Raw genomic sequence first — 13,890 nt, 5'->3', positions numbered from 1 at the left:
ATAGTGTATAGTATTGTATTGTGTGTATAGTGTATAGTATTGTGTTGTGTGTGTATAGTGTATAGTATTGTATTGTGTGTGTATAGTGTATAGTATTGTATTGTGTGTATAGTGTATAGTATTGTATTGTGTGTATAGTGTATAGTATTGTGTTGTGTGTGTATAGTGTATAGTATTGTATTGTGTGTATATAGTGTATAGTATTGTATTGTGTGTATATAGTGTATAGTATTGTATTGTGTGTATAGTGTATAGTATTGTATTGTGTGTGTATAGTGTATAGTATTGTATTGTGTGTATAGTGTATAGTATTGTATTGTGTGTATAGTGTATAGTATTGTGTTGTGTGTGTATAGTGTATAGTATTGTATTGTGTGTGTATAGTGTATAGTATTGTATTGTGTGTATATAGTGTATAGTATTGCATTGTGTGTATAGTGTATAGTATTGTATTGTGTGTGTATAGTGTATAGTATTGTATTGTGTGTATAGTGTATAGTATTGTATTGTGTGTATAGTGTATAGTATTGTGTTGTGTGTGTATAGTGTATAGTATTGTATTGTGTGTGTATAGTGTATAGTATTGTATTGTGTGTATATAGTGTATAGTATTGTATTGTGTGTATATAGTGTATAGTATTGTATTGTGTGTATAGTGTATAGTATTGTATTGTGTGTATATAGTGTATAGTATTGTATTGTGTGTATAGTGTATAATATTGTATTGTGTGTGTATAGTGTATAGTATTGTATTGTGTGTATAGTGTATAGTATTGTATTGTGTGTATAGTGTATAGTATTGTATTGTGTGTATAGTGTATAGTATTGTATTGTGTGTGTATAGTGTATAGTATTGTATTGTGTGTATAGTGTATAGTGTATAGTATTGTATTGTGTGTATAGTGTATAGTATTGTATTGTGTGTGTATAGTGTATAGTATTGTATTGTGTGTATAGTGTATAGTGTATAGTATTGTATTGTGTGTATAGTGTATAGTATTGTATTGTGTGTGTATAGTGTATAGTATTGTATTGTGTGTATAGTGTATAGTATTGTATTGTGTGTATATAGTGTATAGTATTGTATTGTGTGTATAGTGTATAGTATTGTATTGTGTGTATAGTGTATAGTATTGTATTGTGTGTATATTGTATAGTATTGTATTGTGTGTATATTGTATAGTATTGTATTGTGTGTATAGTGTATAGTATTGTATTGTGTGTATAGTGTATAGTATTGTATTGTGTGTATATTGTATAGTATTGTATTGTGTGTATAGTGTATAGTATTGTATTGTGTGTATAGTGTATAGTATTGTATTGTGTGTATAGTGTATAGTATTGTATTGTGTGTATAGTGTATATTGTTAAAGATTAACCTGCTAACATTCCTACCTGATTGTACTTTACAGAGTGTCAGAAGCATTGCACAGCATGCCTGGGAGGTATAAAAACCTTTCTTTTTTATTGACAAATGAAAAACAATTGTATTTTCAGGACAACATTACCTCTCAAATACACTGAAATCTAAAATTTGGTATTTTGGTCTTTTGTAGGTCTTAATGTCAGCGTGGATGCCTGCCAGGATTTGTGTTTTGGTAAAAGTTTATTTGGATTCTTTTTTTTCTTTTTTTTTGTGCTTTAATAATGAGTTTTCTGAAATATATATTTATGCCTATTAGTAAGATACTGTAGATACAGAAAACTTTCTAGACTGAGTTGAAATGGACTCAGAGTGTCCACAGAATTGTTTGTGAAAATATTGGCACCCTGTGGAGCATTTGAATGTACGAATCACTGACTTTCCAAAGCAAGAGGACAAGGAGTCACTTTTTACAGAAGAATCTGAGAGAATATGTTTATTATTATTATTATTATTATTATTATTATTATTATTATTATAGACAGGCTATATAGATAGATATTATTATTATTATTATTATTATTATTATTATTATAGACAGGCTATATAGATAGATATTATTATTATTATTATTATTATTATTATTATTATTATTATTATTATAGACCATTATAAACTGTAAGTCACTCTGGATAAGGGGTTCTGCCAAATGTTGTAAATGTTAATGAAAATGCTTACTATCTTTTTCTGTATGTTCACAGATTAAAGAAAATATTGAGATTTTAATTGTTCAGTTGGTTACATTTTTAATAATGTAATCATGTAATAATGTAATCAGAGCGGTGTGTAATGTAGGATTTGTTTTGTAGGAGTTTGTTCACCGTGTGCACTGGATAGTGACTGCAAGCAGATTGTATTGTTCGATGGAGGATTTACTGGACAAATAAAAAGCGTTTTTAGTAAGTTTTTTTTTATGAAGCTTGTATTGATCTTTTCAAATATATTAATAAAATTAATTAAAGGGGTTTTTTTTTTTTAAAAAAAGGATAAAACAGTCTGTCTTTTTACACTGATATAAATATTGTTTTTAGATACAAATCTGTTTTTTTTCCATAGATGTTAGTGACTCGAGTTGCAAGGATATCTATAACGGTAAGAATACTCAGTACACGTTACTAGATTCATGATTATATTTATTTATCTATTTTAAGTAAAGCTACTGGATGTAGGATTTATTTTATTTCTGCAGGATTATCACCATTCAACGGGTCAACCTGCATTTTATCTTTTGAAACCGGGCTTGGAAACGACACAGATGAAAGTAAGTTTGAAACTCACAGGGTTGTGTCACACATACACACACACACACACACACACACACACACACACACACACACACATACATACACATAGTGCGGTGAGAAAGTATTTGCCCCCTTCCTGATTTCTTCTTCTTTTGGATATTTGTACCTGTAATTGTTTCAGGTCCTGCGTGAAAAATTAATTGCCCCCTTAGTTAATCATTCAAGCAATTAACCAGATTTACCTGGACGAATGATCCAAATGCAAATGATTGAATTCAGTTGGGTTCATTTAGACTAGACACACCCAGGCTTGATTACTGCCAGCCCTGCTAAATCTAAAGAATCACTTATATTGAACCTTTCCCGCAATGTGTAGTAGGCTAAAAGGTCTGGAATGGGTTACGAGTCATGTCTAAGGCTCTGGGACTCCAGCAAAACACCGTGAGAGAAAAGAGTGCTGAATCTTCCCAGAACTGGCTGACCAAAATGGACAAAATTCCTCATCCAGGAAGAACCCAGAAGAACATCTGAGAAACTGCAGGCTCAGAAAAGAACAGCATTCATTAATCCACCATAAGATGATCATTTAAAACCTGCATGTTCTCCTTGCCATGCAGGGGTCTTGAAGATTATCAGTAAAGGGCCGGAGTGACTGCACATTTTCATTACAGCCAAAGATGAGACATATTTGATTGGATACTAAGATGAACGGATTAAACAAGCGGACTCGGGTGTGGAAAATTTGCTTAAATAGAGGGCAAATACTTTTTCACATCACTGTAGACAAGGGTCACCTGTTACCTTATCACTTGCTGGTGTGACTGTTTCTGGAAAATGTGCCAATGCTCTACTCCTATGTGCTCTTTTGTGAATTCATATTTAATGTTAGTTGTTAATTGTTTAAATTAAAAATGTGATTGTTAATTCGAATGTGTTTGTCCTATTCTAGTTCATTTTTAAATTTAGTTAGCATATTTAACGAAGGTAATATCTTCTAGCCTGCAGGTTCTCAGACAGCGGTGTGTGGTTAGAAAACAGCACTAATTCCGACACTTTTCAAATCAAAATCACCAGAGATGTGCAACGCAGACCCAAAACACCTGTCTGCTTCGTGAAAGGAACTCACAACTACAACTGGACAAGTGGTACAGAACTTCTAAAGGATCTGAGATATACTGGTGCTTGAAAGTTTGTGAACCCTTTAGAATTTTCTGTATTCTGTTTTCACACAAGCCCTATCTAAAAGTAGATGAAGGGAACCCAATTAAACAAATGAGATGAAAATTATTACACTTGGACATTTATTTATTTATTTATTGTGTGTATGATGTTTTAGATCATATTTATGCAGAAATATAGAACGTTCTAAAGGGTTCACAAACTTTCAAGCACCACTGTAGGCAGTGTTAAACATGATGTCAGGCCATATTCAAATTAGGTGAATTTTTTTTAAACCTTACAAGAAGTTGAAAGTGATGCAGTGAGAAAAAAAAAGATTTCATTAAAGTGTTAATATTCACTTTGCAGTTATGAGAATGTGTAAATGTGAATATCTCCAAAACTAGGTTTAGACAGGTGTAGTGTGTGTTACAGTGTGTGTTACGGTGTGTAGTGTGTGTTAGGTTATGCTACAGAGTGTGTTACGGTGCGTAGTGTGTTATAGCTTGTGTTACGGTGTGTGTTACAGTGTGTAGTGTGTTGTGGTTTGTGTTACGGTGTGTGTTATGGTGTTTAGTGTGTGTTAGCTTGTGTCACAGTGTGTAGTGTGTGTTAGCTTGTGTTACGGTGTGTGTTACGGTGTGTGTTACGGTGTGTAGTGTGTTGTGGCTTGTGTTACGGTGTGTGTTACAGTGTGTGTTACGGTGTGTGTTACAGTGTGTAGTGTGTTCTGGCTTGTGTTACGGTGTGTGTTACGGTGTGTGTTGCGGTGTGTAGTGTGTTGTGGTTTGTGATGCGGTGTGTGTTACGGTGTGTGTTACGGTGTGTAGTGTGTGTTAGCTTGTGTTACAGTGTGTAGTGTGTGTTAGCTTGTGTTACGGTGTGTGTTACGGTGTGTAGTGTGTGTTAGCTTGTGTTACGGTGTGTAGTGTGTTGTGACTTGTGTTACGGTGTGTGTTACGGTGTGTAGTGTGTTGTGACTTGTGTTACGGTGTGTGTTACGGTGTTTAGTGTGAGCTTGTGTTACGGTGTGTGTTACGGTGTATAGTGTGTTGTGGTTTGTGTTACGGTGTTTAGTATGTGTTAGCTTGTGTTACACTGTGTAGTGTGTGTTAGCTTGTGTTACGGTGTGTGTTACGGTGTGTGTTACGGTCTGTGTTACGGTGTGTAGTGTGTTGTGGTTTGTGTTACGGTCTGTGTTACGGTGTTTAGTGTGTGTTAGCTTGTGTTACGGTGTGTGTTACGGTGTGTAGGGTGTTGTGGTTTGTGTTATGGTGTTTAGTATGTGTTAGCTTGTGTTACGGTGTGTGTTACGGTCTGTGTTACGGTGTGTAGTGTGTTGTGGTTTGTGTTACAGTGTGTGTTACCGTGTTTAATATGTGTTAGCTTGTGTTACACTGTGTAGTGTGTGTTAGCTTGTGTGACGGTGTGTGCTACAGTGTGTAGTGTGTTGTGGCTTGTGTTACGGTGTGTGTTACGGTGTGTAGTGTGTTATGGCTTGTTTTACGGTGTGTAGTGTGTGTTAGGTTATGCTACAGAGTGTGTTACGGTGTGTGTTACGGTGTGTAGTGTGTGTTAGGTTATGCTACAGAGTGTGTTACGGTGTGTGTGATGTTGTCATTGTGTATGTTACAGTTGCGTTGACAAACTGCTCTCAACTTAAAGGTATGCCAGAGTCTTTTTTATATATTTATATAATAAAAGATAAATATTGACAGTATTTATAACTTTATGTCTCTTTGTGTCTTCATTACACTAATAAAACTCTTGTTTTTGGTCTTTTGATGTGATTATCAGAACAACCTACTGGGCAGTGTGAGAATATAACCTGTGTGGATCCCAATAAGATTTGTCAGAAAGCTACATACAATCCAAACTGCAATGGTGAGAGTCATTTTATTCTGCTGTAAAGCTATTTTATTTAACATATAGATCTCATCGAAGCTGAAATCCACTATCCACTTCAGGCCTAAATATCACGACATGAACCATAAAAGTGTAAAGGCAGCCAGGTTAAAACCCAGAACCTTTTATTTAATGTCATTACTTACAGACTTTTTAAAATAACACGATCGCTTTGTATCGTTGTTGTACACCGATGATGTTTTTCATTTTTTTATTCTGCTTGTAGAAACCGGTTCAAATGATGACCTCATCATATTAAATGTATGGCCTCCAGCGTGCTACAAATGTGGGAACGCTTTTAAGCCAGTGGATGGATCCGTTAAGATTAATTTTACACTTCAAGACTCCAACAAAAATATCAGCTATTCGTAAGAAAACATCTACTATAGTACTGTGTTGTGAAATTTGATTGGTTTAAATCTGTAACACTTCAACAAAAGTTACACACGTCACCACGATCTGAATTTAGTCCTAGGGTCACATAAATATGAATCATGCACTTGACTTTAGCACGCTGACACAAAACACACGTAAAACTGAAATACTATCAGGGTATAGTAATATAGTAATACGCTTACTATTCGCGCATCAAATTAACAACAATGTCGGCAGTATTTCAGTAACTCTGCAAATTGAAATAGTGAATTAAAAGTGTGGTAAAATCTCGTTACGATTTCATGACCCCGGTTGACTATCCCCAGGCTTCAGTAAGTTCTTGTGCACAAGTATCTGTTGGAGAATGATATAAAAAAAATGTCATGTAAAATAACAGTGTGTGCGGGATCAAGTGCTATTCTATGTGCTGCTGAATAATGACTGTAGACGCCATTTTGTTCAATTAAACCACCGATTAATTTGAGAATTATAACTAGGACTATTCACGCAGTAATATATGGGATATATACTAGACTAGACTTTCTTCATCAGTCTGCATTTTCTACACACAGTTGAGTTTAATAATCTGAGTGCTGCTCCTAGAAAACTCACAGAAAGCAGCCGCGTCACCCGACTCTGAATACGAGGAACTTTCCTCAAGTAAATACTGTCGTAGCTTTTGGCTTTGTATCACTGATAGTCCTTAGTGACGGACGTATGATTGTTGCATCAGTGATTCCCTCTGACTTTCTTTCTCTCTCTGTTATGAAGTAACATGATGAAGACCGTAACTGATATGATTTTGAAAATGATGGAGAATCAATCCTCAGCGTCCGTGTCCTTTGATGATGTTAGTGGTATTGTCGTGAAACCCACTGTCTTTGAACCCATCCACTTTATGTTCGCCAAGGAGTTTAATGTAAGTATGAAAAAAAAAGATCAGATAAAAATATATATATATTATATTTCTAAATATACACGTTACATATATCCCAAATATACAGTGGTGCTCAAAAGTTTGTGAATGTGGTAGAATTTTCTATATTTCTGCATGAATTTGATCTAAAACTTCATCAGATTTTCACACGCGTGCTAAAAGTAGTTAAAGAGAACCCCATTAAACGAACGAGCCAAAAATATTACACTTATTCGTTTATTTATTGAGGAAAAGGATCCGATATTACAGATCTGTGAGGTTTATTTCTCCTGTACGGTCCATGAGGAACCTGAGACACTCTGACGCTGTTATTGTGACACGTTCATTCTGCTCCGAGGACAACTCCGATATTTACAACACACTGTTTTTCAGATCGTCGAAGATACAGACCAGATGCAGAGCTTTGACACGACGTTCTCGGTACCGAAGGAGGCTTTTGAAAAAGCGTCCAGTATGAACACAACCACAGTTTTTACATCGTTGTTACGATTTCCCAGTTTTCCACAGGTACGCATGATTTATAATCCATCTTACTGTCATCCCATAAGAAGTGTAATAGCTAATCCACTGTGATGATTAAAATTAATACTCATATTATATTACTTTCTTTCTCTGTAAGGACGATAAGAACAGCACGCTGCTGAATAATGAAGTGTACTCCATCGACATGGGAACAGAAATATCAAATCTCAACAGCTCATTTAATCTAACCTTCAGGAAAATTGACCCGGTAATAGTAATAATAATAATAATGATAATAATAGTTGTTCTTTAAGGGTTCTTTAAAGGGTTCTTTAAGGATTCGTAGCTTCTTGAAACCCATTCGGATTCAGAAACGCCCAGAAACCGGATAGTTTTTATTATTTATTTAACTCAAAAAATTTGAGGAAACTAATTACCTCAAATTTTTAAGTTGATAAATCAATTTCTTTAAGCCAAATACACTTGAATATAACTAATTTGAGTTAAATTTGTGCTATATTTAAGTGTATTTGGCTTAAAGAAATTGATTTATCAACTTAAAAATTTTGAGGTAACTATCCGGTTTTACAGTGCACATTGTAGGATTCCATGTAGAACCTTTAAGAGCTCCGTCAGACGGACGGCTGGAGAACCGTTAAGGGAGTGTATACTGCAGGTTTGTACAGGTTCTTGTCTAACTGGACCTGATTTCTCATTTTTCTCTGCAGAAAGCCGGCGAGCCTTTGTGCTACTCTTGGGATGGACAAGGTTGGATAATTTCAGTACTTTATTAGGAACTTTATTACAAGTACACTTACTTATTCATGCGTGGTGGTTGATTATTTTTCTATAACAGCACGTGCCCAATTGTTTTATTACTCTTATACCACCAGAAATTAATTTCCCAATGTTCATTTATTAATGAATGGCATGGCGTATTTTTTTTAATCGGTTTATAGTTTATATTTAATGTTGTGGGACGTCTGTGAAACCAGTCAGTTCCTGTTCTCGTTTACGTTATAGCAGCTATAAACAGTCGTTCCCTCACCATCCCTGTCTTTATTCTTATATATAAAGACATATAATATTATATAATATTTATTTTATATTTTAATATTTTAACATTATTATTTTATCATTTTAATATTATCATTATTTTATTATTTTAATATTTATATGATATAATATTTATTCTTTCGCAGCTTATCGTGTTAGTGAGAAACAGTAAAGAAGTGTAAACTCCTCTGTCCTGAAGATGTGGGAAAATTAAAGTTACAGCGTTACCTCGGACTGTTACACAGCGCTGACACTGGAGACTCCATCCCTAAATGTTAAAGAAACTTCTCCTTACAGAAAACGTCACCATAGCGATGATTACACGCGTTTTTATTCCGTTAATTATTACATAAACGATAAGTGCTGTGAGATAAGGCAGAAGATGCAAATCTAATCTGCCAAACGTTTGTTCAGTCTCAAATTGTAGTTGTAGGAAACCGATGTGTGTCGTCATCAGGTGCTACTCCGAACTGGACGACTGATGGATGCAACACTTCCTATATTAATTACTCTGCGACCTGCTCGTGCCAGCACTTAACCTTCTTCGCTGTGTTGATGGTGAGATCTTTTTTTCTCTTTTGCTTTTCACAACGATTTTTTTTTTTTAAAAAAGTCATTTAATTCCATCATTCTTCACTAATATACTTCCATACAGCTAGCAAATACCAAAACATTCATTCATCACGTTAAAGTGTGATGGTTTATAGTATAAATACCCAATACTGTGCATAATAATTATATAGTATAGTAATAAGCAGCGTGTGTTTTACAGACTCCACCACAGACCATCTCTCCAACTGACCTCAATAATCTCACCTACATCACCTCCATCGGGTGCGGCCTGTCCCTCTTCTTCCTCAGCATAGCTCTCTTCACACACTTCCTGTTAAGGTAAAAGAGATATAAATGCAGAATATCTTATATGTACAGTGGATATTTAAAAAAAAAAAAAAAAAAAGTCTACACACCCCTGTTAAAATGGCAGTATTTTGTGAAGTGACACACACCCAGAAATGTTTTTTTGGGGGGAAAAATAAAGAAAAGCAAAAAACTTCCAACACCCAGCTTGGGCACACTGTTTTATAATTACGAGTCCAGATGTCCAAATAGGATTTTCCTGACATCTTTTTGGTAACACCCAACTGGAAAAGCCATGGGCCACAAAGAGCTTGCAAAGCAAGTACGGGAGCTCATTGTTGAAAAATATCAATCAGGACAGGGTTACAAAGGAATTTCCAAGGCACTGGATATACCTGGAACACTGTAAAGGCAATAATGGACAAGTACATCAACTATATATATATATATATATATATATATATATATATATATATATATATATATATATATATATAGTGCACACCTGACCTTCACACCCATATGTCCTTGTTGAACATTACATTCCAGATTTATTCTGTGATGTTCAACAAGCACATATGGGGGTGATATGTTACATAAATGTGTAATGGTATGTTGCATTGTGTTACAGTGTATTACAATGTGGTAGAAAGTGTCACAGTGTTACCATGTTACAGTGTGTTAGTGTTACAGTGTGTTAGTTTGTGTTAGTGTCTGTTACTGTTGCAGTGTGTTACCATGTCACAGTGTGTGTGAGTGTGTGTTAGTGTGTTTGTGTTACACTGTGTTAGTGTCCGTTACTGTTGCAGTGTGTTACCATGATAGTGTGTGTGAGTGTGTGGACACTGAGCTGGTGGACGATCCTCAGCTTCTGTCCATGGTTTGTCCACAGGAGAGGCCAAGCCAGCATTTCAGTCCACATCCTCATGAACCTGTTCCTGGCCCTGTTCCTGCTCAACTTCACCTTCCTCATCAACGAGTCTGTAGCTAACACGAGGAATGTGATTGGCTGTAAGTTAATGGCGGGGGTGATGCACTACTCCATGCTGTCTGCGTTCACATGGTTCGGCCTGCAGGCGCTACATCTGTGTTTACAGCTCGCACAAAATGTGGCCAGTGTCCAGAATTACATCACCAAATTGTGCATCGCCGGCTGGGGTGAGTTCAAAACAGGAGAACATGATCACTTTGGAGTGAAGACAGAGAGAGAGAGAGAGAGAGAGAGAGAGAGAGAGAGAGAGAGGGAGAGAGAGAGAGAGAGAGAGAGAGAGAGAGAGAGAGAGAGAGAGAGAAAGAAAGCTGAGCGTATTGTTTATATTGATTGTAACTGAGATGAAGAGAGACAGAGAGGATTTTCTTTAAATAATCATTACAATTCAATTGATATACAATCCTTATTTATTCAAGTTGTTTATTTAAACATGATATTGTGAACTTTGACCTCTGCTCTGTTTCAGTGCCTCCTGCCCTTGTGGTGTCGGTCATTTTCATTTGTCAGAAATACAACAAGCTTGACATTGTCTCTAATACGGGAAAAACCGTATCAATGTGAGTAACAGGAACAAATTTCAATACATTTAGCAGAACTGAGGGAGAGAAAAGGTTTAAATACTACAGAGCGAGAACACAACACAGCAACAGGGTCCAGCGTTTACTCTACTGTACGACACTTACTCACAGTTACTTATGGTTAAACAAACCTGAGACACCTGCAAAAGGAATGTTTGGAAGTTAATTTCACATAAAAAATATATATATATTTTAAACGTACACGATTAGAGAGGAAAAAAAAAATAAAAGATTAAATATTAAAAGAACTAAAAATATATAAAGATATTAAGTTGTTTAAAAACCCACAAAGATCAAATTATTATGAAAGCAGAACACAAAAGTTCTCAAACCAAGATGAACCTCTAAGAAAGTGATGGAAAGTCCAAAAGTGTGGAGAAGGAAAGGTACAGCACAGAAGAAGATCCCAACAGTTCGGTGTCAGCGAGTCGCAGGATTGATGCAGTTATTGGGAAATGCAACCTAATATTAAGTGTTATTTACATTAATTCACTTCAAGACTTATCTGTTCCTATACTTTTGCTCGCCTAAAAATTGGGTGGTCTGATGCAAGAGGTTCTATGATTTATGTTGTTTAACACATCTGGCTGTAAATACCAGGAAACAAAAGCCTTGTGTTCCAATAGTTTCGGAGGGGACTGTATTAAGCACACTTATTTTTGCTTTTATCTCTCTGTAATGCCACAGAGGAAATGCTGAACTGCTGAACACTGACTGAGTTGTCAGCTAATAAACTCATTTGTTCTCGCAGGTGCTGGATCACCGACTCAACCGTGCACTATGTAGTGAACATCGGCTACTACGCCGCCATCTTCCTCTTCACCTTCCTCACCTTCGTGGTGATGATTCGCTGGCTCTGCCTGCTCAGTTATAAAAATACCACCATCACCACTTCAGGGAAAAAGTCGAGATCCTCGGACGCTCTGACCATCATGGGGCTGTGCTGCATCCTGGGATTGAGCTGGGGCTTCGCTTTCTTTGCCTACGGCCCATTACAAATCCCCGCTCTCTACATCTTCACCATCCTCAATTCCTTCCAGGGTGAGTGTGGAAAAAATACAGCAGCACTGTATGTAACATCCCTGTAGATCTCCGTAGATAGGGAACAAAATACACACTTTAGCTTTTACTAATCACTAAATCGCTTTTTCTTTACATTGTGTGATTAACTCTTTTACAACAGAGACGTTTTTAAAAATACAACCAGTTTGCAGAAAATCCTAGCTAGGGAAATTATAGTGTGTTAACCAATTTTTGGAATTATGGTAATTATACAACGACAGAATAGATATGTTGACAACTATGATGGTTTGTGTTTAAAGCGAATTTCACACGTCCATCCATTTAATTATCACATCAGGGCATTTGTATTTTTAGACCGTATACGTTATGACAAGTTTATGAAGGTTATGACCCTATTTTAGGTCAGATTTGTTCTGGCTTAATGTATTTAGAATTCCCAGATTTCTCGTTCACACACAAACGCCAGCAATCAGCTGATTCGTCGTTTCTCTCCTCAGGATTCTTCCTGTTTGTTTATTACTACAAGTCCAGTAGGCTGGCTGGCGAATCTGACACATCGCTGGCGAAAAGCAGCACGGAGACCACGGTGATCGAAAACCCATACGGCAAACACAAAACCTACTAAATCCAGGATCAGTGGACCAGAGTAAAACTGCAATGCGTTCAAATAATGAGCGCAACTTACAGTTATTCAAATTAACCCGGTTAATTTGAGTGTTTGAGTTATTGTTGCATTTTATTTGTTGTTCTATCAAGCAACAAAAACTACTTTTAAACTATATATATATATATATATATATATATATATATATATATATATATATATAATGGGACAGATTATTACGTTATGTATAGAATATGTGCATAAACTAGAACTTATGTTAAAAACTTATGTTAAATGAAAATACATGAATTTTTCTCTTCCTACAGTTATTATTAAACTTTGAATATGCAAGATGTTTAAATATAGAAGCTTTATTTTCAATATTATTGCGTTTATTTTTAAAAATTTTGTCTATTTTTATTTTCGATTGCATTTATGGAGTTTATATGAGCTTGCAAGGAAATTTGTAAGAGTGAGTAATAGTGAATTAGAAAAAACACTGAGGTAGCTTTGTTTATTTTTATTTCAAATTGCATTTATTCCACAACTGATGATGTTATATCTATGTATTCTAGTTTTAATGACATTACTAATACTCCTGTTGTATTCCTGATTACATAAAATGCTCATTGATTCCATTAGTCTGTGTTTTTAATCTGGATTTATCTGTCAGAACCGGTTAAAAATTCAAATATGCCAATTTAAATATTCATACTAATTCACATATCACAAATTTATAATGAGTTCACTGAGAGGGGTTTTTTTAGCTTTATTGTAATAACACACTCAGTAATCAGATTTTCATATATTTTGCATAGTTTTATGAATGAAATGTCATTCAAAATGAAAACTACTCAAGAAGGAAATATTAAGAAAGAGATGATGTGTCATGGTCTGTGTGATGATGGTAAATAACATTATGTAAAAATTTGAATGCTCAACTAAGAAAGAAAGAAAGGAAGAAAGAAAGAAAGAAAGAAAGAAAGAAAGAAAGAAAGAAAGAAAGAAAGAAAGGGGAAAATGTGGTTCATGGAGAAACAGGACTTTCAAAGAACCCATTAAACATAATATAGGTAATATCAGTAACCTAGAAATTTCCAGAAAACAATGAAGGGTTCAGCACAAATATCATTTAAGAAAATTTCCACAGAACATTAGACACTGTTATCATGAGCTCCACTCTTCTGGAAAGGCTTTCCACTAGATTTTGGGGCGTGGCTGTGGGGATTGTGAGTGTGATTTTGGGGATTTTGGGGCGTGGCTGTGGGGATTAGTG

The 13,890-nt window shown here is 35.4% G+C and overlaps 1 protein-coding gene across 1 annotated transcript in view; it reads left to right on the top strand.

Annotated features, from left to right (window-relative positions):
* The window catches only part of adgrg11 (adhesion G protein-coupled receptor G11), a 15,506-nt gene extending 2,709 nt beyond the window's left edge, over positions 1 to 12,797 (top strand). The window contains exons 4-22 of the mRNA XM_017451179.3: positions 1,413 to 1,445; positions 1,557 to 1,598; positions 2,233 to 2,322; positions 2,480 to 2,515; positions 2,613 to 2,684; positions 3,666 to 3,812; positions 5,461 to 5,490; positions 5,623 to 5,709; positions 5,957 to 6,098; positions 6,877 to 7,024; positions 7,415 to 7,549; positions 7,662 to 7,772; positions 8,233 to 8,272; positions 9,018 to 9,118; positions 9,333 to 9,451; positions 10,311 to 10,576; positions 10,876 to 10,966; positions 11,739 to 12,028; positions 12,508 to 12,797. Of these exons, the coding sequence (XP_017306668.2) occupies positions 1,413 to 1,445; positions 1,557 to 1,598; positions 2,233 to 2,322; positions 2,480 to 2,515; positions 2,613 to 2,684; positions 3,666 to 3,812; positions 5,461 to 5,490; positions 5,623 to 5,709; positions 5,957 to 6,098; positions 6,877 to 7,024; positions 7,415 to 7,549; positions 7,662 to 7,772; positions 8,233 to 8,272; positions 9,018 to 9,118; positions 9,333 to 9,451; positions 10,311 to 10,576; positions 10,876 to 10,966; positions 11,739 to 12,028; positions 12,508 to 12,635 (2,108 nt within the window). The 3' untranslated portion in view covers positions 12,636 to 12,797. The remainder of the gene's footprint in view (positions 1 to 1,412; positions 1,446 to 1,556; positions 1,599 to 2,232; positions 2,323 to 2,479; positions 2,516 to 2,612; positions 2,685 to 3,665; positions 3,813 to 5,460; positions 5,491 to 5,622; positions 5,710 to 5,956; positions 6,099 to 6,876; positions 7,025 to 7,414; positions 7,550 to 7,661; positions 7,773 to 8,232; positions 8,273 to 9,017; positions 9,119 to 9,332; positions 9,452 to 10,310; positions 10,577 to 10,875; positions 10,967 to 11,738; positions 12,029 to 12,507) is intronic.
* The last annotated feature ends 1,093 nt before the right edge of the window (positions 12,798 to 13,890 follow it).

This window comes from Ictalurus punctatus, chromosome 2 (genome assembly GCF_001660625.3).
Source record: "Ictalurus punctatus breed USDA103 chromosome 2, Coco_2.0, whole genome shotgun sequence".
Lineage (NCBI taxonomy): Eukaryota > Metazoa > Chordata > Actinopteri > Siluriformes > Ictaluridae > Ictalurus > Ictalurus punctatus.
The sequence above is the reverse complement of the archived record's forward strand: the minus strand, read 5'-3'. Positions and strand labels throughout refer to the sequence as shown.